The sequence below is a fragment of the Parambassis ranga genome, chromosome 19 (assembly GCF_900634625.1).
Source record: "Parambassis ranga chromosome 19, fParRan2.1, whole genome shotgun sequence".
Classification (NCBI taxonomy): Eukaryota; Metazoa; Chordata; class Actinopteri; family Ambassidae; genus Parambassis; species Parambassis ranga.
This window is the reverse complement of record NC_041039.1, coordinates 9,450,347-9,476,286: the sequence shown is the minus strand read 5'-3', so window position 1 is coordinate 9,476,286 and position 25,940 is coordinate 9,450,347. Positions and strand designations below refer to the sequence as shown.

The window sequence follows — 25,940 nt, the reverse complement described above, 5'->3', positions numbered from 1 at the left end:
ACCCAGGTGTCCCATGACACCACAGAATTCAGACCTGCCTACCTGCCTCTCTTTTGGCTGAAGCCTTCTGAGTGAGTCCAAACAGCACAGAAAGCCGTGCCACAGGTCGTGTCACAGCTCGCCACAACCACGCTTTGGATCCCACTCCAGAGCGGGCCATGCTCTCCACAGTCTCCACTTTCTGCTAATGCTAAAATTCCCAAACACCACACCCTGTTCCTTCAGCCCATTTACTCCTCTTGGAAAAGCACAGATGATGGAGGGAAAGGATGAAAGGTGGAGAGGGCGAAGAGAGTGGAAAAAGAAAGACAGAGGCCCACGTGCATTGGTTACCCTCTCACTATGTGCAGGAATGCACCTCATACCTATGTGAAAGAAGTGTCGAGCTGCCAAGACAGCACTGTGCACCCAGCATGACAGAGACAGCAAAAACAAATCACAGCCAATTAGCTTTGAATGATGGCAACACATTTTTCATAAGCCACAAAATGAGAGTCGTACCTCTAAACTCAAAACAGGACAAATTCACTTCCTCAGCACACCCACTGTTATGACAACCCATAATTTAAATATACAGTCTTTCTTCCGCTGATAATAGTGGGCAATAAACAGGGACATCTTGTTTGAATAGTTCAAATAAGTAGTGTCTCTGTGTGTGCGTCACAGAGATTTGAGTAACATGTCAAAGAGGAAATCTGGTAAGTACTGATTCTCATTTTTGGATTCTTTCTATATTATATTTTCTCTTCAGCAAACGTGTTTTGCTCCATGGACTGACCTGCAGGCAACAATGACATCTACTACAAATAATTCTACTTTATTTGTATTTTTGTCAATTAAATGTCCTATGATGGAAAGTAAAAGAAAAAAATACATTACTGGACAGAAATCTTGCTGAAAAAATTGCCATCACATGTATTATGTCATGTTTTGGGGTCAAACTCAAGACTCCACATCCTACATCTACAACTCTTCAACCGCCTCACCTTGTAGCTGCTGCTGCTCCAGGGCCAGCGTCTCCAATGTGTAGTTGCAGAACTCTAGATTCTCTAAGGCTTGCATGCGGGCCATCTCATCCTCCTCTTCTTCCAGCATCACCCTGAGCTCCTCTGCTGTGTGAGCGTATGCCTCCATGTCCTGCTCCACCTCTTGTAGCCGTAGCAACAGCTGGTACCTTTCTTCCTCCTCCCTCTGTCTCTGACTTTCTAACTCCATCTCTCTCTCCAGTTCTTGCTCTGCTTCCAGCTGGTTCTGAATTTCATGTTCCTGGGCAGCTGCGAGGTCACCAAACTCAGTCGGACTTTCTGTTATTCGGTCGAGGAGGTTTGGAGTCGGCTCGTCAGGGGTGTAGAAGATGGGGTTGCTGGTTGGAGGCACAGTATTTTGCCTGGGGCAGCGAGGAGGGGGGCGTGGAGCTGGGCGAGCAGGTTTGAACGGGGCTGGGGCTGAGGGACGGAGGACTCTAGGACGGGGAGGAGGAGGTCGGAGTGTTCTGCGTCTTTCCAATGAGGAAGAGTTGGACTGCATGAGGTTAGACACAGGAGAATGTGCAGAGCCTCGGATGATATCACTTTCATTACTGTAGTCCATGATAGAGAAGTGCCGTGAGATATGAGATTGCTGGTTCAGGTCTGAAATGTCTCTGGAAGAACCAATGTTAGTGTCACTGTAGGAGGAAGTCAAGCTTTTCTCAAATTCAAAAAGCTGCTGGGACAGTTTAGACTCCAGGTCAATGGCTGAGGTCGCCAATGCTTCCAAGGTGATGGATGTTGGCAGGATCCCATTGGAGCCTCGTGACGCCTGCTGGGAATGTGGCCGTGCCTCAGCACTGTGCATCATAATGTCAGCATCGCTGACACTAGCATGCCGCATTAGCTTTGCCTGCTTGTGTCCCTCGACAAGGTTAACTAAAGCCTGGCCCAGACTAGGACGTCTGTGATTGGTGGAGGTGCCATCTGATGGTGGCCTCTGGCAATATTTGCTGTCTTCAGACCAGCCAGTCTGAGTACTAGGGAGTGTTAGACTATGAGTTAGTCTGGGTTGTCTCGGTCGAGTGTTACCATTGGTATAGTTTGAGTGATTTCTCCTAGAAGACATGCTGACATGTTGCCTGTGGTTATGTGCGGGCAGGCTGGGCCGTGGTGGGAGTCTGGGCCTTGCTGGAGGAGTGGCTTTGGGTCTCTCAGGCCCTCTATGAGAGGAGGTGAGAGGTCTGCATGGCTGAGACTCAGACCTGTTACAACCTTCTCTTTGCCCCCTGTTATTAGTCTGAGACCCTGTAATTTTATTTTCATTCTGCCACCTCTGCTCCTCAGTCCTCTCAAAATAGTCTAGGTCCCACACTGTGTGATCTTCATATGTCCTCCATTCACAATTGTCCTCCGGTCCATTTGGACATATCTGATCTGAGTTATATTCAGCACAGCTGATCTCCTTCTCCTGCTCTGTTTCCACTGCAATTGTCTCCTCCGCAGCCTTTTGTCCATCAGCCTCCATTTTGACAAATCGATGAGGAAAGATCCCCCGTTGTCCTCGTAGCTCCCCCTCAAGCCAACCATCGTCCAAAGTGCTTATAACTCGAATGCGATCTCCCACATCAAAGTCCAGCTCCCCTGGCTCCATGGCCCGAAACTCATAAAGTGCCACTCCATAGACACCCACCTCCTCCTCCTCATGCTCTTCTTGTACAACATCATCTTTTTGTTCTTCTTCTTCCCTCAGAAAAACCTCTCCTACCTCCTCCTCCTCAGCCCCCTCTGTTGTATCATAAGAGTCCTCATAGTTAAATTGTTGAGGGTTATCATTCAGATACTGACAATCCACAGGCTCCTGAGGGGACCGAAGGGGGCCTAGGAGCTCCACAAAACCCTCTGGGAAGATGCCCCTGCGGCCCTCCAGCTCCCCCTGGAACCAGCCTGGCTCAGGTAGGCCTGTAATAATGATCAAGTCCCCCTCCCGGAAGTCCAGTTCCTCATTAAGCTGTGCATGGAGGTTCATGAGGGCCCGGGCTTGACCTAGGGCATAAGGTGGGAGCTCTGAAGCATGGGCCTGAGCTGAGCGTTCAGACAGCTGCCTGGAGCGGCACGACAGATTCAGCTCCTTCACACATGAAGATGGAAAGAGACCCCGGACACCCCAGGCATTACATCCACGCTGCCAGGTTTCTCCAAGGTTTATGGACCCTGCTACTTCTCCCACTAACACGTCACCTACAGAGAATGAGAAAGATTCAATTTAATATTCATATTGATAAAGATTACTTAGGAAAATTATTTTAAGGAGATTTAAAAAACAACCTAAAATCCCTGTGCTCTAGATTGCAGGTTTATTTTTATTTATTAACTTTGTGTCCACACTGTCACTAACTTTAACAGGAGAATCAGCGATTATAGGAATGTTGACTGGTCAACCAGAAGTCATGGGGGTCACATTCCAAAGACCTGTGGCTCCACCTCCCATTGTGTCTGGGACCAAACTGGATCAGAGCCAACAGGGCCATGGAAAATCATACTGGAAATCAACATTTCAACTCTCAGATGGCCAGTAAGAACCATTTCCTATGTTTCCTTTGATTTGGGAAATCACACTTATGGAATTACATTTGGTCACATTACGTCAACTCTGAATACTTAAACTGTGACTACAACTACTACTACAAAGCACAACACAAACAGCTTTACCAATATAAATGATGTCTGCAAACATCAGTGCTGTATGCCTGAAAACATTACAAATGACAAATAAAAAAAATGTTAACTGATGTATTAATGCATCAAGAAAAATAAGGAAAGTAAAAAGAAAACACAAAATTTAGCCTCTAGTGACATCTAGTGGGGAGTTTGAGTTAGGTGTCCACTGAATGAATGTCTGCTGACATTAATTTGATTGCAAATGATTGGCTGTCTGTATCCAGCCTCCACCAAAAAACAGCATGCACATGGCATCATTTGATCATATGTCATTATAAAAGCAACATTAAAGAAAAGAATGCATTGTCTCTATTCAAAATGAAGAGTACAACACTTTGTTACAGGGCCAAAGCCTAAAGCTGTAATTATAATTTAAGTGTGTAGGCTATGGTTTACAGCAGTAGAGACAAGGCATCAGTCAGAGCTGACTGTCCAACACAACATAAGACAACACAAAACAACCAGTTTACCTCAGGACTGCGACATCAACAAGTAGCGTTAAGCTAAATGAGAAAACATGACCCATTAGTGTTTTATGTTCTGTTCTGAGTCAAATTAGTCGTAGTTTAGGACACAAATAGTGACAAAACAACTGTGGTTAGTAGTTAGGTCATCAGGTTAAAAGTCAGCAGAAACATGGCGGAATGCGTGGGTGTAGCTGTACCTCTCTTAAGGGACAGAGTCCCCGCCTCTGCAGAGCTGAAATCATTGATGCACACATACAGTCTGTCTCCAGGCTTGGTGCTGGGAATGGTAACCTCCTCCACAAAGGTGCTGGGGAACTGACCTAAAGACAGACAACAAACTTATTAAGATTTCAATATTATACACATGGCTTCTGTTACCTCTATTTGAATAAAGTATGTTCAGTGTAAACAGAGAGGGCCTTTTTCTATGAACCAAATATTGTTGATGTGAGCCATTTTTCAGATGAACTTCCCTGCTGCACTTCCCATCTGAGGGAATCCCCTTTGTCTTAAGGGATGTTGGACTCTCGGAAAACTTAAGTGGCTTTCTGTATGTTTGTCGTCTGAAGGGCAAAGGCAGTAAGGAAACGATGACTTCAGTGGCAGATTTTTCCAGAATGCCTCTTGATATTTCATTTTCATCAAATTTATGACTGAACATCAGATAACCTTTATTTGATGTTAAAGAACTTATTTCTGGAAGTTAATCTTCCTCAATTATGAGGCTAAATCTCAGCAAACCTCCTTAGAGATCCTGCCTCCTTTATTACAACAGTAATATATAAAAGAATTGTCTTTCCATATTTGACCCATTTTTAGAATCAATAATTTAGAATAGATAGATATGATTATAACTGACTGCTGGTGTCTCACCTGTGACGCCATCTTTGTTACCGAGCAACCAGAACTCATCCACGACACTGAGCACCTCGATGACATCACCGGTGAAAAGGGGCAGCTCCTCAGAGACGCTGGGGAGAAACTCAAATACAGCACGCACCACTGATCCCGCTTCCATTCCTCATAACCTGCAGAACCAGAAAGTAAGACATTAAATGAATAATTCTCACACTGTTTATTAAAACGCACAAAAAAGCCTTCATTAAGTGCTGAAACCTTTAAAACAAAGCATGCGATTCAAACTGCCTGCTATACAAATCAAGTGTCTCACAGAGAGGAGCAAGGTCCTGAAATAACACCAAATGAAAGGGTTAGAGAGAGCGTGAGAAACCCGCAATAGAAAAGAGAAAGAAAAGAACGAGAGAAAGTAAAAAGGAGAGCCCTACTTAAGACGGCTGAAGGACATTCCTCCACAAATACTCCTCTCTATCCTTCTCCTCTTTCCCTGCCCTTCATGTCAGGAAAATGTGTCACTAAACCTTTGTACTCTAGGTGAGGAAACATGATTTATATCACACATACGCATCAAAGTCGTTTTTCTAGTGAAGTTAAGACCTTTGCACCTGCACTTATGAAAATTATGCCAATTTGTGTTCCAATGCTGACCAATTCAATTATTATAATGAGCAAATGCAGTGTTTGACCAGGCCTTGTGTGTCATTATCTAGAGACAGACTAACCACAGGTGGGGATGGATGGGCTGAAGGAGACGGGAAATGAGAGAAGAGGGCCACGGTTTTCCCTCAGTGAATGAGGCCTCTGTTAAGTTGGAGTTAAGTTGGGGGGGGCAACACTCCTGCCCAGTTCAATGTCACCATCTCTGGGGAGAGATGTAGCTTGGGTATCCTGGATGTGGCTGCAGACAGATAAGCCAGATGACCAGCAGTAAAACAAAGGGCGCATGTCTGGGTCTATACTTGCTTCTCAGTGAAGGTTAAGCAGCACTGCTTAGTTTTACAAAAGCAACTGGTGCTCATTGTGTGGCGTGTTGCGAACTCAACACCTCACAGTGTTAAAACCACAATGAAACCCAAGCCAAGCCTGTAACTAATGCAGAGGAGGAGTTCAAGCAGAGGAAATGAGCACAAATGAGCTGTTTACTCAGAAAACATGAGTAAGAAACACACACAATTAATATCTGGTCAAATAAAGAGCTGCCTATTTAATTTAAGAATATTTAATTAGTTAATTAATAGTGGATGTAATCAGATTTGACTGACAGCAGAGACATGAGGAACCTTACTGCAGACATGTTGGAGGCCACATGACCTCCAGCGCATGTTGATCATCTTATGACACCTGCGACCCCTCAGATAAAAACGCAAAGCTGTTCAGTACTGTGTAGTAGAGTGAGCAGTGTTGTTCATCTTTCTGCTTATCCACAGTTCAGATAAAACAGACCCTGCAGGTCAGACAGCATGGGGAATTCAGCATGCCCCGACATGCACGTCTGAGCAATGGCTTCCACGAAACACTCACTGATAACAATCTAAAGGATTGAGACCTGAAAACAGATACACACCAGAGGGTTTAGCTGTACAGTAGAAACCTCTATTGCCTGGAATCAAAGACACGTTTGACTTGACAGGGGCAGGGACAAATGTCAGGAATCCAAACCTCTTTCCACACGATTCCAGTGTCAGGGCTGCTGCAGCTCTCTTCAATTTAATCCTCAGATCTGCATCCACCCAGACAAGCTCCTTAGTGTTATTTATGGGTTGGTCAGTGTGTCAGTGACTTTTGCACTACACTCCCACACAAGCTGCCATCAGGTAGCAGTTTTCATCTTGTTTACCTTGTACATTTTTTACAATTATATTATGGAGCACCAGGAGCAGCAAGTATTTTGGTTTGTCCTATACAGAAAAAATAGTCCCAGAATATGCCAGAATATAGGGGCACATAGCACATAGGGATTTCTATTCACACAGTCACCTTTCCAGAACTGATTTTACAATTAAAAAACAAACAAAAAAAACTTTCGCCATCTTTGTAAAAGCCTTTAGTGCATGTTCCAGTGTGTCAGGTACTCATTCTGACTCAGCAGCTTCAGCCGAGGGCCATTTGTTTTCAAATTAAAATAAGGGAGTGTGAGACAAGTCAGCTCAGCGGCAGCAGGCGTGTCTGGAAGAAGGTAGGAAGGTGTGCCACGTTGCACAGGATTACAGGATTCTCTCTGCTAGTGGAAGGCATTCCACAAAACAACCCTCACAGCAATGTTTTAAGACTTTCATAAGTTTTTGTCCCTCTGAATTCATCAGTCAGATGGACCATGATGCGTTCTCTGCTCTTCTAACCATCTTTTAGAAAAAGAGTATTTTGCTGTTTTTTACAGGCGTATCTCTTCTGTTATGATTTATGAGGCTGTGATAAGCAAAGAGACAGCGAGAACATACCTCCTTTAGCCTCCTAGAGTGTAAAACAAATCTGTTTCATTTTGATAGAAACTCCATCAACAACTGGACTCAGACCTTTATTTTGGTGACATTACACAACAATAGTGGCCAATGAATATTTTTTTAGGTGGAGAGGGTGAATGAGACTGTGTGACCAGTGTGTTCCATTTGGCACTGTCCTGGAGAAAGTAACAGGATTACGACAGACAGATAAGTCAACAGCTGACATGCACACAACCCCACATACACTGTATGTACACACACACACTTCACAGCTGACAGTGGGACAAAGCACCAACTGTTTGACCTGAGACCTCACTGCTCTTTAGTAAAACTATCTGCAAGCAGCATGTCGATTAATCCAGAATGAATCAGAAAAAATAGTGTAGTTGTGGAGTGATTTTTAGAATATAGCAGACTTTCTGCACACACTTTTATGGAGGAAGTCAGATCTGCTGACTGTCTGTACCTTCTATTGATCGGTCTGATGCCAACAATAAAGCCGCTGCCTCATTATCTGTCTGCCTGGCAGGACGAGGCTCACACTGATACACGGCCTCTGTGCCATTCATCCTATTCAGATAGACTGAAGTGGCAGGCTGGCACATGCACACACACACACACAGTGGTAGAATCCTCTGGAGTGGGCTGGATGACAGCTGATGTCCTTTGATAGAGCTTGTTTACCAGAGCTCGTGCTGTGCAGCAGTGCAGTGTCCTCCCTATCCAGAGTGCTGAGTCCACTAAAATGTATTCACCTACAAACAACATAACCAAAGCAGGTGGGCAGCCAGCGGACAGTTCTGGTTATTAAAAACTGTGGGACATCTGCTGGGTCCCTTTTGACCGTCTAGTCTTTCAGCACATGCAGTGAGGGGGAGAAGGTTAGCTGACAGTTGTCAACACAAGTCATGTGGTTTTTATGAGCATGTGTTTATGGAGTCAGTGCCTCGCAGACCCTTACATAACCAAAAAACATTTATGTTCAGTAATCATTTTTCAACTCACACACAAAAGCATAACAAATCATTTCGTTAAGGTTGCTCTGGTTATAACTTATCATCCATCACTGCTCTGAGCAACAAGTAAAAGGCGGGACCATGAGGAGAGCAGGAGCCAATACATTTCATCCTGATGAGGCAGCACTTGCGTGGCTTCAGCCAGATCCACATCTGGCGAGCCAAGTCATACGCCCAAAGATGCCAAACTGTTGAAATATTTGTTGAAACAGGCCTCGGGGAGCACAAGCAAAAAGATGGCAGAAAGCATGGGAACATGCTATCCTGTATGCCAACTGTGCATTTCTATACAAATGATCACAAAGCCTATATGTCATAAGGCCACCATCGTTTCAAAACGCTTACATGAAGAGACAGGATGACTTACAGCTACATCTAAACGGCACCATAAATGTTCTTTGGACATTGTATGTTACTTAAATGTTCAGTTAGGTTAAGGTCAATTACGTTCATCTGTGTCTTAGGATCACTGCGTTTTAAGCAAGAAAATATTAAGTGCTGAATGCAGGGGAAAACCCTGGGTGGGTTCTGGAACACTTTGGCTCATCTTCAGTTTGCTTTCCAGCATCTCTGCAGATTGGCTAGCACACAAACACTCACAGAGGGAATGCAGTTGTTCTTCAGAGTCCATTTCATCCTGCCTTTTTATTACTTTCCATAACTCACTCACATATTTGCTCCTTTTTTTTAAAGTGTGCACGTGTTGAATATCAATGACATACACAAGTATACAGACACTGGGTGGAGCCGCTCTTTTGCATAAACATTTCCACAGTGAGGAGGACAGCTCAAAAGTCTGCCCTCACAGGGCCAAAGCTGCGTTGTCACAGATACAGGGATCTGTTCGGATGGTAGAGGGATTTCCCTGAAAGGACCCCAGAGGTGCCCGAGGATGTGCCGCACCCTTAAAACATTGGCTGAGCCCTAATAGTTTTCATATGAACTGTTACACAACAGGTTTTACATCATGCTTGCAGAAACATCAACATTTCTGGGAGGGTGAAATGTGTGCACTCTCTTTGGGAAAATCCACCTCAACACAAAACTTCTTATGTTCTTTCCAAACTTTTAGAATATTCTGGGTCAGTTAAGGACATTAGCAAGAAACAGCCAGGATGGCAAAACCTAACCTGCTATGATGGGTTTCCCATGATGGTGCTGCTGACATGCTTTTGTGCAAAAAAACTCAACTGGAACCAGCCTGGAATATTCGGGCTATAGGATTACGTCAGTAAATCTGCAAAAATTTCTTCCAAAAACGCTGCAGTGCAAGCCGCATCAATCTTTGAATGATTACATACTGACAGGCAACTATGTGAAAAACATGATTAAATAAAACTCTACAGGGTTTAAAAGCTGAGCGGTTATCTGTGGATCATAGAAAGATCCACTTAAAACAGCCTCAAATCAGCCGATACCTAAAACTAAATGCCTAAAACCACATACTTTGTTAATAATCTGTTAGGCTTGCATCGTCTCAACACAATCACTTCCTCAATTTGCTCTTTTTATAACATATATCTAAAGTGCATGCTTCTTTACTTCCTTTGTAGCCTCTGCTTTTAAACTCAGCAGTGCCTTCATATGTAATTCTCATGTTGCTGCCAACAGAGAGTGTGAGGCATATATAAAATGGAATTTCCCATGCATCATCAGGTTATTTCAGTTTCTGCTTGACTGTTCTGCAAACACAACAAAGATTTATTCAACAGTATCTCCTTGCTACTGTATTGCTGCAAACTCCAAGACTCCTCTTTTTCATTGGACAGTAGTGTTTGTGTGACATGTAATACATGCAAACTGACACAATCGTCTCAAGTTTCTTTGTCACCAACTGCTGTTATAGAACCCTGTTGCCAGCTTTTAATAATTCAAGTGTGTGGGGTGTTTACGTGTATCTAAAATCTTGACTAGACACTAAACACAAAAGCAGGACAACAGAGGGAAGGGAGGGAAAAGACACCTACGTTTCATTTTTTTAATATATTAAGATTGCTGGTTGGATTCCAGCAGGCAAAAGACTTACAGAAAAGACTTTGGTGAACGTCGGTGCCCGAGCAGCGTGAGAACTAACGATCCCCACACAGCAGCTGACGATAGAATCCTCACTGTCTGCAGTGTGACTGGTTAGAGGCATTTATAGAGGCCCAGGCCACACCATGCTTATTTACAAATTCTGCATTTTACTTGGGAGGACTGTTAAATAGATGTTAATGTCTTTTTAAGGCTCTCATCCTAGAATCAGCTCACCAAAGCATGTCAGGCCCTGTCACTTGTGGGTATTGCTGAACTGTTAGCAGGGCTGGTTAGAAGTAAAATACCTACATTAAGGGCAAAAGGCATAACAAGGCCTCTATTTCTGTAGCTTCTTGGTAGCTTTCTTGTGCACTTCATTCACACTGATAAAAAAAGTGCTACACTAAAACAACAGTCACTTCCCTTGTTGATGAATCTGTAGAGGAGGGACAAGCATGACACACAGAGATAAACTAAAGATTCAGGCAGCAGCAGGCTGCAGGTTGACTCCACATTCTGCTTCTGTTTCTTGATTAAAATACTAAAGAAGTGTTCTGTTAATGCAACGAAGAAGCAGGCATGTAATGACATGATGGATGAGGTTCATACAGTATGACAGAGCACACAGAAACAAGCCAATCCATGCTTAACATGCTGTTGTGATGACTCTGAAACAGCCAGTAAAACTAAACACTCACTCCTATATTAAACAACACGGATGCAATCGATAAACAGCTCTGATTACTCATAAGATTGTAATGCTGAACAGCAAACAAACGTTTTCCCCTTAAGTGACTTTAAGGTTATTAAAATCTGTGTGTCTTTCTCCTCTCTCTCACATGATGGGACAACTGACAGCAGCGACCACAGGTGACAGACAGCAGGGGGATTATTTGGTCTGTAGCACTTGTGTTTGCTGCCATCACTCATTCAGCTCACGTCATTAGCCTAATTGCGGTGTATTCACAGCGCTGCGCTGCACTGGTGTCTTGTGTGTGGAGGTGAAATCATGTCCAAAGTGCACCGAACTAACTGCCACTATGTTACAGTGAAGCCTAACAGGAGGGAGTGCAGCCCGATTACTTCTACTTCTAGGTCCAATAAAAGCGTGTGTGCGTGATCGCAGTTTATATCTATGTAGGCACACATCCATCCACTGATGAGCGCTTTTCTCGTTCCATCCGCGCTGTGGAGAAGCAAAAAGTGTATTATTTTTACCCAGCTTTCCTTACCTGAGAAGTTTTAGTGGTTGAAAATGTGGTATCAGGCCGAAAGGTGCGGCCAGAGAGGGTATCTAACTTCTTCAGCCTGGTGGTGGTGATGTGGTGGAGTCCCCTTCTCAGCGCAGCTTTGTAGCAGCTACACGTCCCACAGCTTTGGAGCTGCGCGCAACAGAGTCATTATTTCCCGGAAGAACTGCGTGATTCTGGCGTGAAAGTCAAAAACACATGTTGACAGTGGAGATGAGACACGGAGATCCTGACTGAAGGTGTCGGTGGGATCAGCTGTCATCACGTTAGAAAGTGGGGCAGACGAGCAGCTCCGCGCTGCGCCTCTCCATGCCTACATACAACACAACGCCACCCACTTTTCCCGAGCAGCCCTGCGGCTGTCCCGGCAGATGCCTGACTGAAAATACAACTTAATTACATTATAACTTGGCCTTATTAATGTTAACAAAAACCTAGTTTACGAGGTCAACATTCGTTTAAAAACTAAAATTGACAAAGTCATTTAAATAATTTATTTCTATTTACATTATTATTGCAGGCAACTAAGTGAATAGAAGAAAAGGAGCTGTTTTCATAAAATAAATGAAGAAATAACAGTTACTGTATAATTACAGTAATTATGGTAAATGCAGAAAACACTGCTGCCAGTTTATTATTTTTTACTGTAAACTAATATTAACATTTTACTGCATTATGTCCACTGTCAAAAAGCAGAACCAGTAATTTGCTATTGACATTTTTATACAACATGTAACATATTCAATTTCACACTTCCTACATAGTTTGTAGTATAGTTCGTAATTATTATGTCATATGTTGCTTGTGTGACCACTGTGAGGACAGAGGGGGGAGAGAGAATCAACATTTCCTCATTACTTCAGTCCCATGCAGGTCCGCACTGGTTTGGACCATCCTCTCCACCCAGACCAAAAAACTGACACTCAGCAGCACCCATTGTGTTTTGTTTTCTTAAACTGCTGCTACTTCATTTGAAATCATTAAGAAAACTTCACAGGCAGTAAATCATAGCTGTTGCATGACAGACTATAGGTTTGCTCAGCTGTGGCTGTGTTGTGTTGTGTGTGAACCACTGAGCCCTGTTTTTTGCTGTGTGTGCAGTAATGACAGCTTCCTCATATGTGATCTTGTGTGTGCAGAACAATAGCAGGAAACAAAGTCATTCTGGATGTGTTTTTCCTTAAAGAGGAGACACAGTAAAGGAAAAGATACAGGAGAGCCACACACAGACAGACATGCCAACAGAGATGTACAAACACATTTGTGCTGCAGTTGTCACATTAAAATGCTCGCACAAGCATAAGCTTTTAAATTTTCAGTGTCTTTTTCTTTTAACTCCTGGTCCACTAGTGTAATAGAATGTCTATGAGTCAGTGAATGTGGGTAAATCAGTGTGGGAGATGCCTGGCAATATCAGACCGCTGGTGGGCTCCATTGACGCCACATTTGGCCAAGTAGACACGAGTGCAACCACTCGCACAGTCACCTTACACACTGTACTACAGTTGGGAACACTCCAGATCAGTGACTCTGTGTAAAACCGGGCTTTGTCTCCGCTCACAGTGACCACTTTCATCCAAAGGCAGCATGTGGGTCCATTGTTGTCTTTCAATATTGGCTGCCAGTTGAGCGTCATTATAATGTGCTCTGTGTGCAGAGAATACATTGACCATCATACAATCCTGCTATTGTGTTTTCTTTGAGTGTGTTTGAGTAGGCAAAAACAAAAAAAGCTATTTATTGTATTCAGTTGTTGGATAGTTACTGGACTAATAGCTGAACTGATGTCAGCAAATGAATGATTAATGACTAAGTCTTAGACAATAGGTCTCGTGTGACTCTGTGCTTACAGTCAAGATGATGATGAGTGCCTCCACCAAACAGTGACTTATTTAATTTCAATAAACACAGGTACACAACACAAAAAAGTGCTATATAAATAAAGTTATTTTTATTATTATTATTACATACACAGCAGATATTTGGGTGGAGCACTGCAGGTCTATTATTTGTACATGGTTACCAGTTTGTTTTTGTAGAACTTCAGTACCACTGTCATAAATTCAAGTGCCCTGTGACGTGCAACTTTCCTCTTTCCTGTCCCTGAGAGACAGGCTATTGTTATAGTCTTCGGTGGCTGTGTATGGCACACGAAAACAAGACGTCTCCTGTAAGAGTCCAGTCCAGAGTGCAGTTTATAACGATTTATAAACAGTTTACAAAGATGAGATACACAGAAGATTTTGAAATCTGGAAAAATTAGATCAGCAGATATTTATCAAAATAGTATCTGCTGGCTGAGCAATAAACAGAACAAGGACATATGTTGATATATATTCACACCACAGAAACATATTTACACCTATGAACCAAAACCTCACCACTGCATTGGATGCTGAGAATAAACACTTCAGCTTGATTTTAGGTACATGCCATACAGCATCCTCTGCTGCCACCTCCAGGACGAGTCAGTGACTTCAGCTTATTCAGAGAAGAGCAACAATATCCTGTTGATATGACCTTCAATAGGGTCATAGATGCTTTTTATGTTCTCTTCAGTATGCTCTAATGTTTTTAATCATATTCTCTCAGTCTACTAATTTACATTTGAGTGATTAAATCTGTAGAATAGTCACCACAGTATCCTGGAATCAATGTTTACACTATCAAATGTCTAAAGAACATTCCCTTTGCATGGATTTATATGATCAATGATCAATATTATGCTATATAAATATTATTTCTAAATCGTAACAGTGTAGAGTCTACACATAGGAAGCACAGTAGGTTTCTCCTCCCCTTTGCCTGTTTATATTAAGCATGGTTAATGCAATCGTGTTATTTATTTTCCAGTAACTCAGTACACACAGGTGGTAAATAGTGATAGTAAAAACATTCTTTTATTTTCACTTTCAGTTGTCATCAAATTATAGTAATCAAAACAATATAGTCCGAAGTCACGAAGAGTTGTGATCATACAAATCAACAGTGTTACATAAATACACCAGGATTGCAACATGTTCTTAAATCAAGCACAGTTTATATTTATCAACAACAAAAAAGTAAATAATGCTACGACTACAAAGGTATATTATGATAATTTACATAATTGAAGTGAATGTTTTATGTGAGATCTTCTGTGTGTGTGTGTGAGTGGGGGGAGTGTGTTCATGCTTGTGTAATACTATTGTCCATCATGTTTCATCTTGGGCCGAGCTTTAAGGGGGCCTTTGGAGAAGAGAGGTTCTTCCTGCCGTTGTGTGGTTTCCCTTTCAGATTTTGTTTCGGTGCCATTTTCAAGTAAAAGTGAAGCTGACAGCAAAAAAAAAAAAATAAATACATTATAAATACATAAATTACAAATAATCTGGGGTTCAGTAAAAGCATACCTAGTTGCCTTGCTACCTGCTTTTTTACCAAAAATAATAAACCTGATAGGATTACTGTGTACAAACCTGTATGGCCTCAGCTGGACCCACTGTGACAGTGCTGGTGGAGGGGAGGTAACCAGGTGCAGAGGCTGTCACAGTGTATGTTCCTGGCAACAGAAGTCTGAAGTAGTCGCCATCCACTCCTGGAGGAGCACAGAGACAAGGGTGAACGTATGTTATATAGTCCTTATGTGGAGGGGCCAGGGATCAAACCACCACTCTTGTTGTAACACCTGAGCCACATACAGTCCATATAACAATGGGCTAAATAATGTAATCAATGGTGCTGATAATAAGTACCTCTATACCTATAGTGTGAAATATTATTATAAATTATATTATTATAACTGTATTTCCACCACTGACCACTAGAGGAGGACTATGTTCCAGTTTGAGGGTTTGTCAAGCAGCAAAGCAGTTACATATTCATTGTAATAGTTTCTTTCACATTCCCTTAAAGCTGAACAATGTTTCCATGTAACAATTTTTGGACAGTCAATGCATTGATTCTTCTTCATCTTTCATGCCTTTCTTTGAAAATATATAATTATAATGGATCTTCTCACCTGGACTTAGGCAACTAGAAATCTACCTTTAACAGCCTGATTTCAGTCTTACCAGTTGTCATGTCATGGTTGATGCCAGCCACTGAGATCTCTGCATTGGATATGGGGTTGTTGTTCTCATCATACACCATGCCTTTTATCCCATGATGCACCTGTAAAAAGGAGAAAGATCTTTTGTTGATTTCTGCTATAGATTGTATATATATCTGCAGCAAAACTGCAGATCCCCATAAGCATCCTTCGTCTCAGTGGTCTTCAGCAGGCAAAGTTAAAACTGTATCTGCACGCTCCCTCAGTTCAGTGTGTTTGATCAGGGCTGTGGAAAAATGTATGCATTTTCAGAGCCCTCCCTGGTGGCTCCAGACGCGCTGTTAATGCCAAAGCATCAACATTTTTTTTTTATCTCAGTAGGATAAAGAACATTTTGTCTCCAAACCAAGGCCCTCTCCTCATGCTTGACAGAAGGTAGAAGTCAGTTTACTTGTGTTACACAGAATTTTATGCAGCTCAGTTTTGTGAGTCACTTCATCCAGAAAATCCCTGCCAGTATTTACAACAAGCCAGAGCAGCAGACTCTTGGCAGCTGGAATTTTTTTGTGTGTGTGACATTACAATTGGCTAAAGTGTAAATGTGTGTTCTGACCTGTTCTAGGTATGACACCAATGCTTCTCGGTTGCCCAGCCATTCTCTGGGTAGGGCTGACGCTGGAGGAAATTTGTCACAGCTTAACTCCAGAGTGATCTCAAAGCAGTTGGTGTACAGGTAGTTGAAGTCTTGCATGCCTTAAACACATAAGGTAAAAAGGAGATTAGTCATTCAGTTTTTGTTACATTGAATTCAGTTCTTTCAGTGGACCCAGTTCACCCAGAGTCTAAGGATCAGGATTTCTGTAATGCAAAGGGGAGTGCTGCTGCTAAATAACAGTCAAACTTGACCTAAAAATCAAGAGTGCACATTTTTCATTTATAACAGAAATATTTTCATTTCATAACAGTTTAGCTAGACTTTAAGACTGCACTAAGTTGTGCAACTTGACAATGTGATCCTACTTTCCATAAACTAATGCATACAGGGTCTGGGAGGGAAGGTTCAGATGTAACCTTGCAGACCATGACATAACACTTGGCACAAAAACACATGCTAAAATAAACATAACATGCTCCTACTAAATAAGACCGTGGGCGTTTTTATTCAATTCAAAAGCTCGCCTGACTCAAATGAAAAAGCTCAACAAATTTCAGACATGCCAGAGGAGAATCCAGACCAGGACTTGCACATCAAAGCTGTGGTTATTGTTATTGCTGTGGTTACAAAATAACTGAGCTGAAAGTGATACAAGTCCAGGAATTCTGCAGAAAAACATTACAATATTCATCAAAATCGCAACATAAATTTGAGATTAAAAAAGAAAGGACAGGAGGACATTCCACTCCACATGGAAGTACTTTGAGGCACTAATAAGATAGTTGAAGGGTGCCAGGTGTTAGCATCTGGCTAAACCTACTGGTTAACCCACTAAAGTGGTGAGGTTTACTTGAGCAGTTAACTTAGTTGTTGGAGTGCAGGTGTTGGTATTCAAGGGTTAAAAAGGTTACAGAGAGGCCCTCAGAGAGAGTCAGCAAGTTCACTATGACACTGCTTCACAGGCCACTGAAGGCATTTTATAAAGGTAATGTCAATAGATGTCGGTTAAATGACAATAGATGTCGGTTAACACAAGGGACAGAGGTGTTAGCCTACCTTTGGACAGAGAGTACCAGCTGGCTCCATTGGTGATCCCTTCATCAAAGAAGTCCCCGCAGTTCCACCCTTTGTGCATCCAGCTGTGAGCGTACGAATAGGTCCTCGCCAGCTGTCATCACACACAATGCACACGCGTGCCATCATCCACACAACATAACAGTGATGAGATCAGACGTATACAACATCTGGAAAGAATTTGTAATCTGCTGCACACCTTTCTGAAGATCTTGTCATCCGGAGTGGCTGCATAGGTGGTCCTTCCTCGGATCCGGGGATCTCTGGACCTGTCGAAGGGATAGTTGGCCACCACAGCTCCTCCATGAAGATTAGCTGAGAGGACAAAATTGTAGTTTTGCATCCATTTAATGACTGCCAATGTCTCTGGTTCAACCTGGGGAGGACATCAAGTAAAACGAGAAACTGTCAGAGTAAGAAGAATGAAGATGTTTTACACATTACATGACTCTGCAAGCTATTTTTGTAAAACACTTATTCCAAATGTAATCCACAAATTCTTTCCAAACCCTTAAATCAAACCGCTCCGTGCCTTCTGAGAGCCCGTCAAACCTCCTGTATATTGTCTAGCATTTTCACTTCACCCAAGACTTTTCCCAAACAACATCAGTGGGCTGACATCTGGTTTTCTTTTCACCCAAAAACCACTGGCTTCTCTGTTTGGCTGCTAATCCGGACAAATCCTTGTGTTCACTGCTTTGCCATGTGCACATACTTTCTCTGTGACTTCTTTTACACTGTAAAGCATGCAGGTTAATCATTAGGCAACAATGTATAATTCTTCTAGGAACCCTCTGCCTTTCTCAAGCCCCCAAGTAGGCCTGCTCTGCTCAGTATATGTCCGTTTATTATTCTAAATGACTCCAGCATGGTTAGCATTTGGTGAAATATTTTCAAGGAGAAGTTCAAGGAGTAATATGCAGACTACAGTAACATCCACCACTGATACTGCTGCTGTCTTCTTGTTTGTTAATTCATCCGTTTCTGCATGAACAGGATCAGTCTTTGCCACAGGGCATATCACGTGCACTGGTACAGATAAATCAAACCTTTAAATTCCACTTTAGGCGACCATTTCTCTGTCAATGCTAACTATCCTCACGTGCTCCTCCTAGCTATATATCGTGACAGGAGACTAGGCCTAAAGACCTGTGAAAATGATATGTAGGACAATAAACACAGTTTGACCGTTCAGGTATAATCGGGCTGATCAGAGTTCGCTGGCCTTGAACGCAGCAGCTGCAGCCAAGCCTTTGGGAATTCTGTTTTGACTGCAGGCAGGTATTTATTATCTGTTTGGATCTTTATATACACCGGTAAATCCTTTCAAGTATAGGAGCTGTGACCATGGTGTAGGGTTACATATGAAGGACACAGATAATCATATCTTAGTGTCACACACTCGTAACAGAGAACAATATAAAAATAACCACTGAAGTTTACACTGTGCTCTGCTGGCCAATCAGCTGTCAGTGGATACCCCTCTTAGAAGCTTCATGGTGGGCTCTTTTTTCAGAGGCTGTGTATATATGGTGTTATAGAAGAAAGATCCTGCTGATACAACTTGTTTTGATGTTAATGTTGAAGTTTTTTTCTAATTTCTCTCACTGAAATATCATCACTTGGCTGTATTAGCAGGACAGAGCAGTCATTGAGAATATAGCTCTGACCAGCATGGATGAAGCGGCTGTAACCGAGGCACAGTTACTCTTTTGTGTTTCTTTGTGAGGAGGCAGTGATGTGGGTCAATGATCAGCACCCAAATAGAGTATCATCAGGGCCACCTATTCAAACTGAAACTGTCAATGGCATTTACAACTTTGATATGCTAACCTAAGAAATGGTGGAAATATAGTTGTATTTGACTGGTTAATTATATTTGCAAAGAGTTTTATACTTCAGCAGTAATAACCCTGATGTCCTTTAGCTGGAGGGGCTAATGCATAGACTAATTAGATGATAACTCTTTATAACCCTTTCAGTGTCTGTTAAAGAAAAAGCCCCGAGGATCTGATCTTAATATTTAAAATGTACTCTCTGGCAGACTATTAGTAACACTTTGACAGCACGTGTTCTCTAGTTTTCCTCCTCCGCCCCCTGAGAGTGTCTAGGAGTAGCAGGTAACAGTGACATCCTTAGGCTGCAATGTAGGTCAGTTCAACTTCTCATGGTGGTGACAAAAAGACAAAAAGGTTGAGTTGAAGCTGAAATGATTTTTATACATGTTATCAGGTTTACCAACACATATTCTGAGTTCTAATCATACATATTACTTGACCTTTGGATTGTCTCTAAAATTAAGGTTAAAGATCAAAACGATGTTGTTAGACATGCTTTTGTGGGAGTTTGTTATTCACGTTGTGAGGCTGTCATTTTGTCCACCTGTTTCATATTGCAGAGCGGCTTCTTTTTGATCCAGAAGAAGAAAAACACAGCTTATATGTGTAGATTGTACAGTAAGATGAGTAAACACATCCATCTAAACAGGTCAGGCACGAAACAGGGATTTACTGGGCCTCACTTACTGCTTAAATTTATGGATAGTTTCTCATTTATTTAGCTAAAGCTGGAATCTGGTACAGAGTAAACCTCATGTATTACTTTGTGTCAACAAACCTAAAGCCAAGATAACTCTGCTATGTTACAGTTGCTCATTATTGACCCCATATTCAAACACAGCTCACACACTCACACAAACATGAAAAATGTGCGGATCCATCTTCCTCACCCCCTCTTTCCCTCTCCAACATATATTTGCATGCACATAACCAAGGTGCTGTGTATATGTGCATATCTGACCTGATGCTCCCAGTTGTCCGGCAGAGGCAGGTGGTGGTTTCTACCATTGGTTTTCTCATAGTAGTACATAAGTGCATTCAGGTCTGGAAAGTTCCGGTTCAGATCGATTTCCCTGGCGTTCCCTCGACCCACCAGGTAGCCATTGAACTCTGGACCCTGTTGACCCACAGACACAAATAGCACATTTTTCAAACTGTGGCAACTGTTGGGTAACATTAGTCTTTCCCAGTGGGGCAATTAACCTTTGAGGTTAAGATTAACTAGTTATTCATATTGCTTGGAAGCTGTAAAGAAAAACTGACTCTATTCCCAGAACTGCAGAAGCTGTTTAAATTGCAACCACAGTTTTTCCAGACAGCTTTTTTTAAAAATAAATATATAAAACAGTACATGACAACAGTGGAAACACGTAAAAAGCCATTTTCAACATGTCCTCATGAAAAAAAAACACACATTTAGTTGATAATACATCTGTTAGATATGACGCATGAATACAATAATATTGATGGACATATGGACATATTTCCTGATGTCATCTGAATAAGGGACTTATACATCAGCAAAAGTCCAAGTTAGGAGGCAGGCTGCAGCGGTACATACAGTTGGAAAGACTTTCACTCAGGAGTCTGAAGCTAAATACCCCTGACACCGTGAGCTGTTTTGTTTTCGGCCATGGTTACATTTCACTTTTAATCAAAGGCTGATGTGGCATGAAAACTGTTGATGCATTTTCCATTAAGCCTTAAGGGAAAAGGTGGTAGTTTATCCCTTAAGGCTTCAGATGATATTACAAAAAATGATGCACAGTGTGATCTGCTAAGTATTTAGTGTGTACACTCCTTCCTGTTTTCCTTTGCTGTTTTAATCCAGAATGCTGAATAATTTAACAGCCTTACCATTGTTGTACAGATGCTGCTGCACCTAAACAAGGTGATCCAACAAATTACAGTGCAGTATGCATGTGTCGTCTGAGTGGGACTCAGAGAGGAACTGTCATATGTAGCTGGTCGCTTCAGGACGTATTATTAGTCTCAAAGCGCTCCAGCGCACGTGTGTGAGCTTGTGTTAGAGTAAGTTGCATGTGTTTCTGCTGTTTTGAGCTCCATAATTAGGAAGCAAGCTTTCTTAGGCAGATGATAGATGGGATTATTACAGACATTAGCAAAATATGTAAAAACATCTAATAATGTTTGGCTCTTAAACACACACACCTTCATTGTAAATCAAACAGAGTGTGTTGGAGTCAAACAGGCTGTGTGCTGAGTGGGGGTGTTATGCCATGATTTGAATTGCAGGTGCTTAGTTTCACTCAGGGACTTTAACTTTTTTTTTTAACATTTCCACTGGAAAAAACACAATCAAGGAAAAATGTGGATTTTTAAGTGGCAGATGATTGCTTAAGAAAAACAGTAACAAAAGTGTCCCAGTGGGAGATTTGGCACATGGTTGCCTGCAGCTCACATGTACAGTATATATGTCAGGGTGTACATTACCTGTCTGGCAGCCACTTCGTAGCCATCAGGGTTCATGGAGGGCAGGATGTGAATGCGTGTGTCATGGATCAGCCTCATGATCCGCTGGTTTCCGGCCCGATACTCCTCACATAGAAACTGGGAGAACTTAATGAGGAGTTCACGGCCGAGCACCTCATTGCCGTGCATGTTGCCCACGTACTTGAACTCAGGCTCCACTGGGGGAAGGAAGTGAAGGGGGGACAAGAGGTTAAAAAGCCACACAGAGCTGCCAAGCGTGACATTTAAAATGACTGCCTGAGTGAACATATACATGCACACACACACATACACAAGGAGACTCACAACACAGGACTCACAAAGTGTGCTGTCTGTTTTATGTTTTATGATTTCCTAAATGTTGCAAGATTTGGTCAACAGCAGTGTTTTCCTTTAAGAATAAATGGAGTGGGAGTAAAAAGGAAATGGTTTCCAGGGAGGTGTGCTTATTTTGCACATAAAGCAAACAGACTCTGTTACATTTCAATATTCATGTCACAATGGACATTTCTGTTTTTAACAGTATAGTTGTATTTTCTCTTTGTAATTAAATCACGTTTTCCTATCATCACAATCATGTCTTACAACTATCTTTTTTAATAAGGGTACTCTCAGTTTTCAAAGGTGAGTAACTCTGATTACACCTGATTGAATTATTTGGATAAGGTCATCTGGCATTCTTACAGGTCTATCTGTCACTGATTGGGTGAGCCATGAATCCAAACAGTCTCCCTCTCTGTATTGGGTTCCCTCCTCCCAAAGGTCCCTTCATTAATCACTGCTGCAGTGCTGAGAAACCTAAAGACCCCCAAACAGCTCTGCAGGAGGACAGAGCTGCTGCCTACATGAATATGATTTTACACTAAAATCATGAAGTTTGTTCTTCTGTTGATAAAAAGTGTTGTTTTTTTTAATCGGTGCACTTCACTAATTGCTTTAGGTACCCAAATGGCAGCTTGAGCACCCCCAATTCACCTCCCTTTCTTTAACACCATGCCAACTGGCCTAGAGTTCAGAAAACTGTGTTGGCTCTAAAAACAACACACACAGCAGCATGTTAAAGACATGAACTTCCTAAAGGGTGCAAGAGGGTTGAGCCAGACAAGACCTGAGGTCAGTCCCCTCCATGAAGGCTACAGTTCCTGTTTTTTAGCCTCGGTCACCTTGCAACAGAACAGGCACACATCCTTCTATTCTACTGAAGGAAGCCCCTACGTGTGCAAACATAGAAAGAAAAAATGCAAGCTCAGCCACAGCCAAAAAAGCATTCCCTGCAGTTGTCAAGCTGCTATTAAAATTGCAAAAAGGGGAAAATCTTCAAGATCACTTTCTTACTCTGACCCTTTGGCCCACTTCCAAAACAAACATGGTATATGACGAGGTGACAGTTTTTCAATTTGCAAAATAAACACATAAAGAGCTGGTTCAGTGGTTAGGAGAAAGGGGGGAAACAAGCAAAGCTTTTGAGTTCAGGGTTGAAGTCTTGTTGACTTAAAGTGAACCTCTGTCATCTGTTTAGTTTTGACTAACACCCCATATTTATATCAGTGGTTAGATGGCAAAAATTCAAATAAACTACAGCTGTTGGCTCAATTCTTTCACTTTTCTTTTTTACTTTTCCACAGTTGCTGATGTTTATTGGCACCACGCCTCCTATTTGTCAGTGCTGCTTCATAAAGCCAAAATCAAAAGCTTGCATTTTCATCTCCTTGGGACAAAACCAGAGCTCTCACAGACGGCTCTGCCTGCTGCCAGCTTCTCAGTCCCAACAGCAATAAGTGCAAAACAAATGTGCAGACAGTGAGGCTGCTTGTGCATTTAAAACCCATTATCAATTTAAAGCCTCTCCCTCTGACTCCTTTTCATTTTCCATTTACATCTACCATCCAAACACCATTGATCTTTTTGTAACATCTTCATTGTGCATTCAGACAATGAATGAGGTGTTACTCACATGCTTCATGGATTCCAGGGTTATCACTGAACTCCAGCACGTAGAGGTGGCGCCCCTCCACGCTGCGCCCGATGCTGTAAATGCGGGTGATGTAGGGGCATTCGCTCTGCACTGCAAAGAGGGCTCGTACCATCTCCTCATATCGGTGATGCTGGAAGTCTGATCCTGACACCAGGAGCCCCATCAGCCCCAGCAGGAGAGCACAGAGCCTGGGAAGAGTCCAGATCTGATACATGGTCCCTCTGCCTGAGTTGTGCAACTGCAGGAGTGGCTGGTGATGCAAAACACTCACACACAATTTCAGATGTATGTATCTCCTTACACACCAAACATACTGCTTGCTCTGTTCCCTTCTTGTTCCCCTTCTTTCTCCTGCTCTGCCTCTGTCTCCTCCCACATACAGTCTTCACAGTGAGGAGCAAGTAAGGACAGCCCCCTGCTCCTTCTTTGTCTCACTCTCCTCCTCCAACAGCTGCTTCTCTCCCTCCTTCTTTCCCTTTGGGTCCTTGTCAAGTACATGCTACTTGCTTTATTAGTGCTTCGAATGCTTCTGCTTCAAGTAGTTCGCCCCCCACAGCCCCCCGGCGCTCTCTGCACACACAATCTGAATTTCATTCTCTCTCTGAGACACTGATTTTCTATCCCTTTCTTTGTCTCTAACTCTTGTACTGTGCTGCCTTCCTGGGAAAGAGGGGTTGTTTCCACGGCACTGCTTTCCCCTACCCCTGCAGCCCTCAATCATCCATTCATTAACTCTTAAGTCAACACACAACCCCTGGGTCTGAGTGAGTGTGTGTGTCTCTGTGTGTGTGTGTGTATGTGCGTGTGTGTTCACGTGTGCCTGCAGTCTTCAGATGAATCAATGTGAAAGCTCTTTCGCAACCTTTGGACTGCTTTTGTTGTTCACACACATACACACACAGTAAAACATACTCACACATGCTCATGTGAGAAGAAAGACCAAATGCTGCAATTAAACTTCTAAAAGACACAGATTGATGCCAAGACACATGCACCCCCTCCCCACACACAAATCCTACAAACAAACACACACATATATACTGCAGAGTGTGCAAGGGGTGCTGTCAATCAAACCTGCTTGAGTAAAGAGGAGCATTTTCTGGCAGAAGGTTGTGCAACTGCTTGTGGAAGTTTCAAATGGAAGGGGGGGGGGCAAAGGCAAACGTGAGGCAAGATGAAAAATTGAGCAACAGGAGGGCTGAAGAGGAAGGAGGACCAACAAAGAGACACAAAGAGAGGAACTGGCAAGGATGGACAGAGGGGGATGTTGTAAATTTGCTTTTCTGCTACAGTGTAAAGCTGAAGCTGTCTCACATTTGCACATCATGTGACATCACTGGTGGTTATGCCTCATAGCAGCATCCTGTCCACATCTCACTGCTGTGCCAACAGTGTAACAACAACACAGAGCAACATGCAAGACAACTGTTCAGCAAAACCCAAACATTGCAAAGCATCTCATCCAAACAAAATTACATATGCTGCTGGACCTGATGGTAAAAAAATCTCAAGGTGAGACCAAACATTGTGCAGTTAAAGAAGTTACCCTTGAATCTAAGTAAAGTGTCTCACACATGCTTCCCCTGTAAGTCAGCCATCAGGCTTCAGTGTCCTTAATCATTGTGAACAAATGCAAAAAAAAATCTAAGCATGAAAAAATACACACACACATTTCGATGCGTTTGCACTTATCCATTCATTCATATGCTTCAAGTGAATTCAGACACCACAAATTGTAAGAAGAGGACATCTGGTGGCTGGAACTGGCATTACATGAAATGCCACTGGAGATAAAGTTTGGTTTGTTTGGTTTCTGAGGTGGAGTATATGTGTCCTCTATAGCTCATCACAAAGAAGTAATCCGATATCCAACCTGTGCCATTAAACCATAGGCTACCTGCAGTCCTCTGCACCACACTGTGCAGGTGGCAGTCAGTGGATATGTTATCAGGGATACAGAAAGGTGTTTACATTGCATTAGCTTTCACTGACTCATTATTCTGTTCTGTGGTACAAAGTGGGATTATTGTTGCTAATTTAGTTAACCCTTTCAATAAAACCTACCGTTGGAAGTTCAGTGCAGACTCGAGAGTCGTCGTTGCAGCTCATGTTCACTAGTGGGCAGTGTATACCAATGCAATCCTCACTGGGACAACCTGACT

General features: G+C 42.5%; 2 protein-coding genes across 3 annotated transcripts in view; both read right to left on the bottom strand.

Annotated features, from left to right (window-relative positions):
- dnmbp (dynamin binding protein) overlaps nt 1-12,052 on the bottom strand; it is a 30,520-nt gene extending 18,468 nt beyond the window's left edge. For both annotated transcript variants that reach the window (XM_028429918.1, XM_028429919.1), the window contains exons 1-4: nt 11,720-12,052; nt 5,030-5,184; nt 4,354-4,476; nt 987-3,209 (exon numbers count right to left, since the gene is read on the bottom strand). In XM_028429918.1, the coding sequence (XP_028285719.1) occupies nt 987-3,209; nt 4,354-4,476; nt 5,030-5,174 (2,491 nt within the window). In that variant the 5' untranslated portion in view covers nt 5,175-5,184; nt 11,720-12,052. The remainder of the gene's footprint in view (nt 1-986; nt 3,210-4,353; nt 4,477-5,029; nt 5,185-11,719) is intronic.
- A 2,708-nt stretch (nt 12,053-14,760) lies between these two features.
- cpn1 (carboxypeptidase N, polypeptide 1) lies at nt 14,761-24,447 on the bottom strand. Its single transcript, XM_028432113.1, has 9 exons — nt 23,758-24,447; nt 21,786-21,982; nt 20,293-20,448; nt 17,693-17,869; nt 17,476-17,587; nt 16,378-16,517; nt 15,787-15,886; nt 15,193-15,311; nt 14,761-15,049 (listed from the first exon to the last, which is right to left on the bottom strand). The coding sequence occupies exons 1-9, from the start codon at nt 23,990-23,992 to the stop codon at nt 14,939-14,941; spliced, it is 1,347 nt and encodes a 448-aa protein (XP_028287914.1). The 5' UTR covers nt 23,993-24,447; the 3' UTR covers nt 14,761-14,938.
- Between the last annotated feature and the right edge of the window lie 1,493 nt (nt 24,448-25,940).

Coding starts and splice junctions, on each gene's coding strand:
- cpn1 (XM_028432113.1), bottom strand. CDS start 23,992: ATGTATCAGATCTGGACTCTTCCCAGGCTCTGTGCTCTCCTGCTGGGG. Junction 17,588..17,692: donor ATGACAAGATCTTCAGAAAG/GTGTGCAGCAGA, acceptor GTGTGATGACAG/CTGGCGAGGACCTATTCGTA. Junction 15,312..15,786: donor CAACCATGACATGACAACTG/GTAAGACTGAAA, acceptor GTGCTCCTCCAG/GAGTGGATGGCGACTACTTC.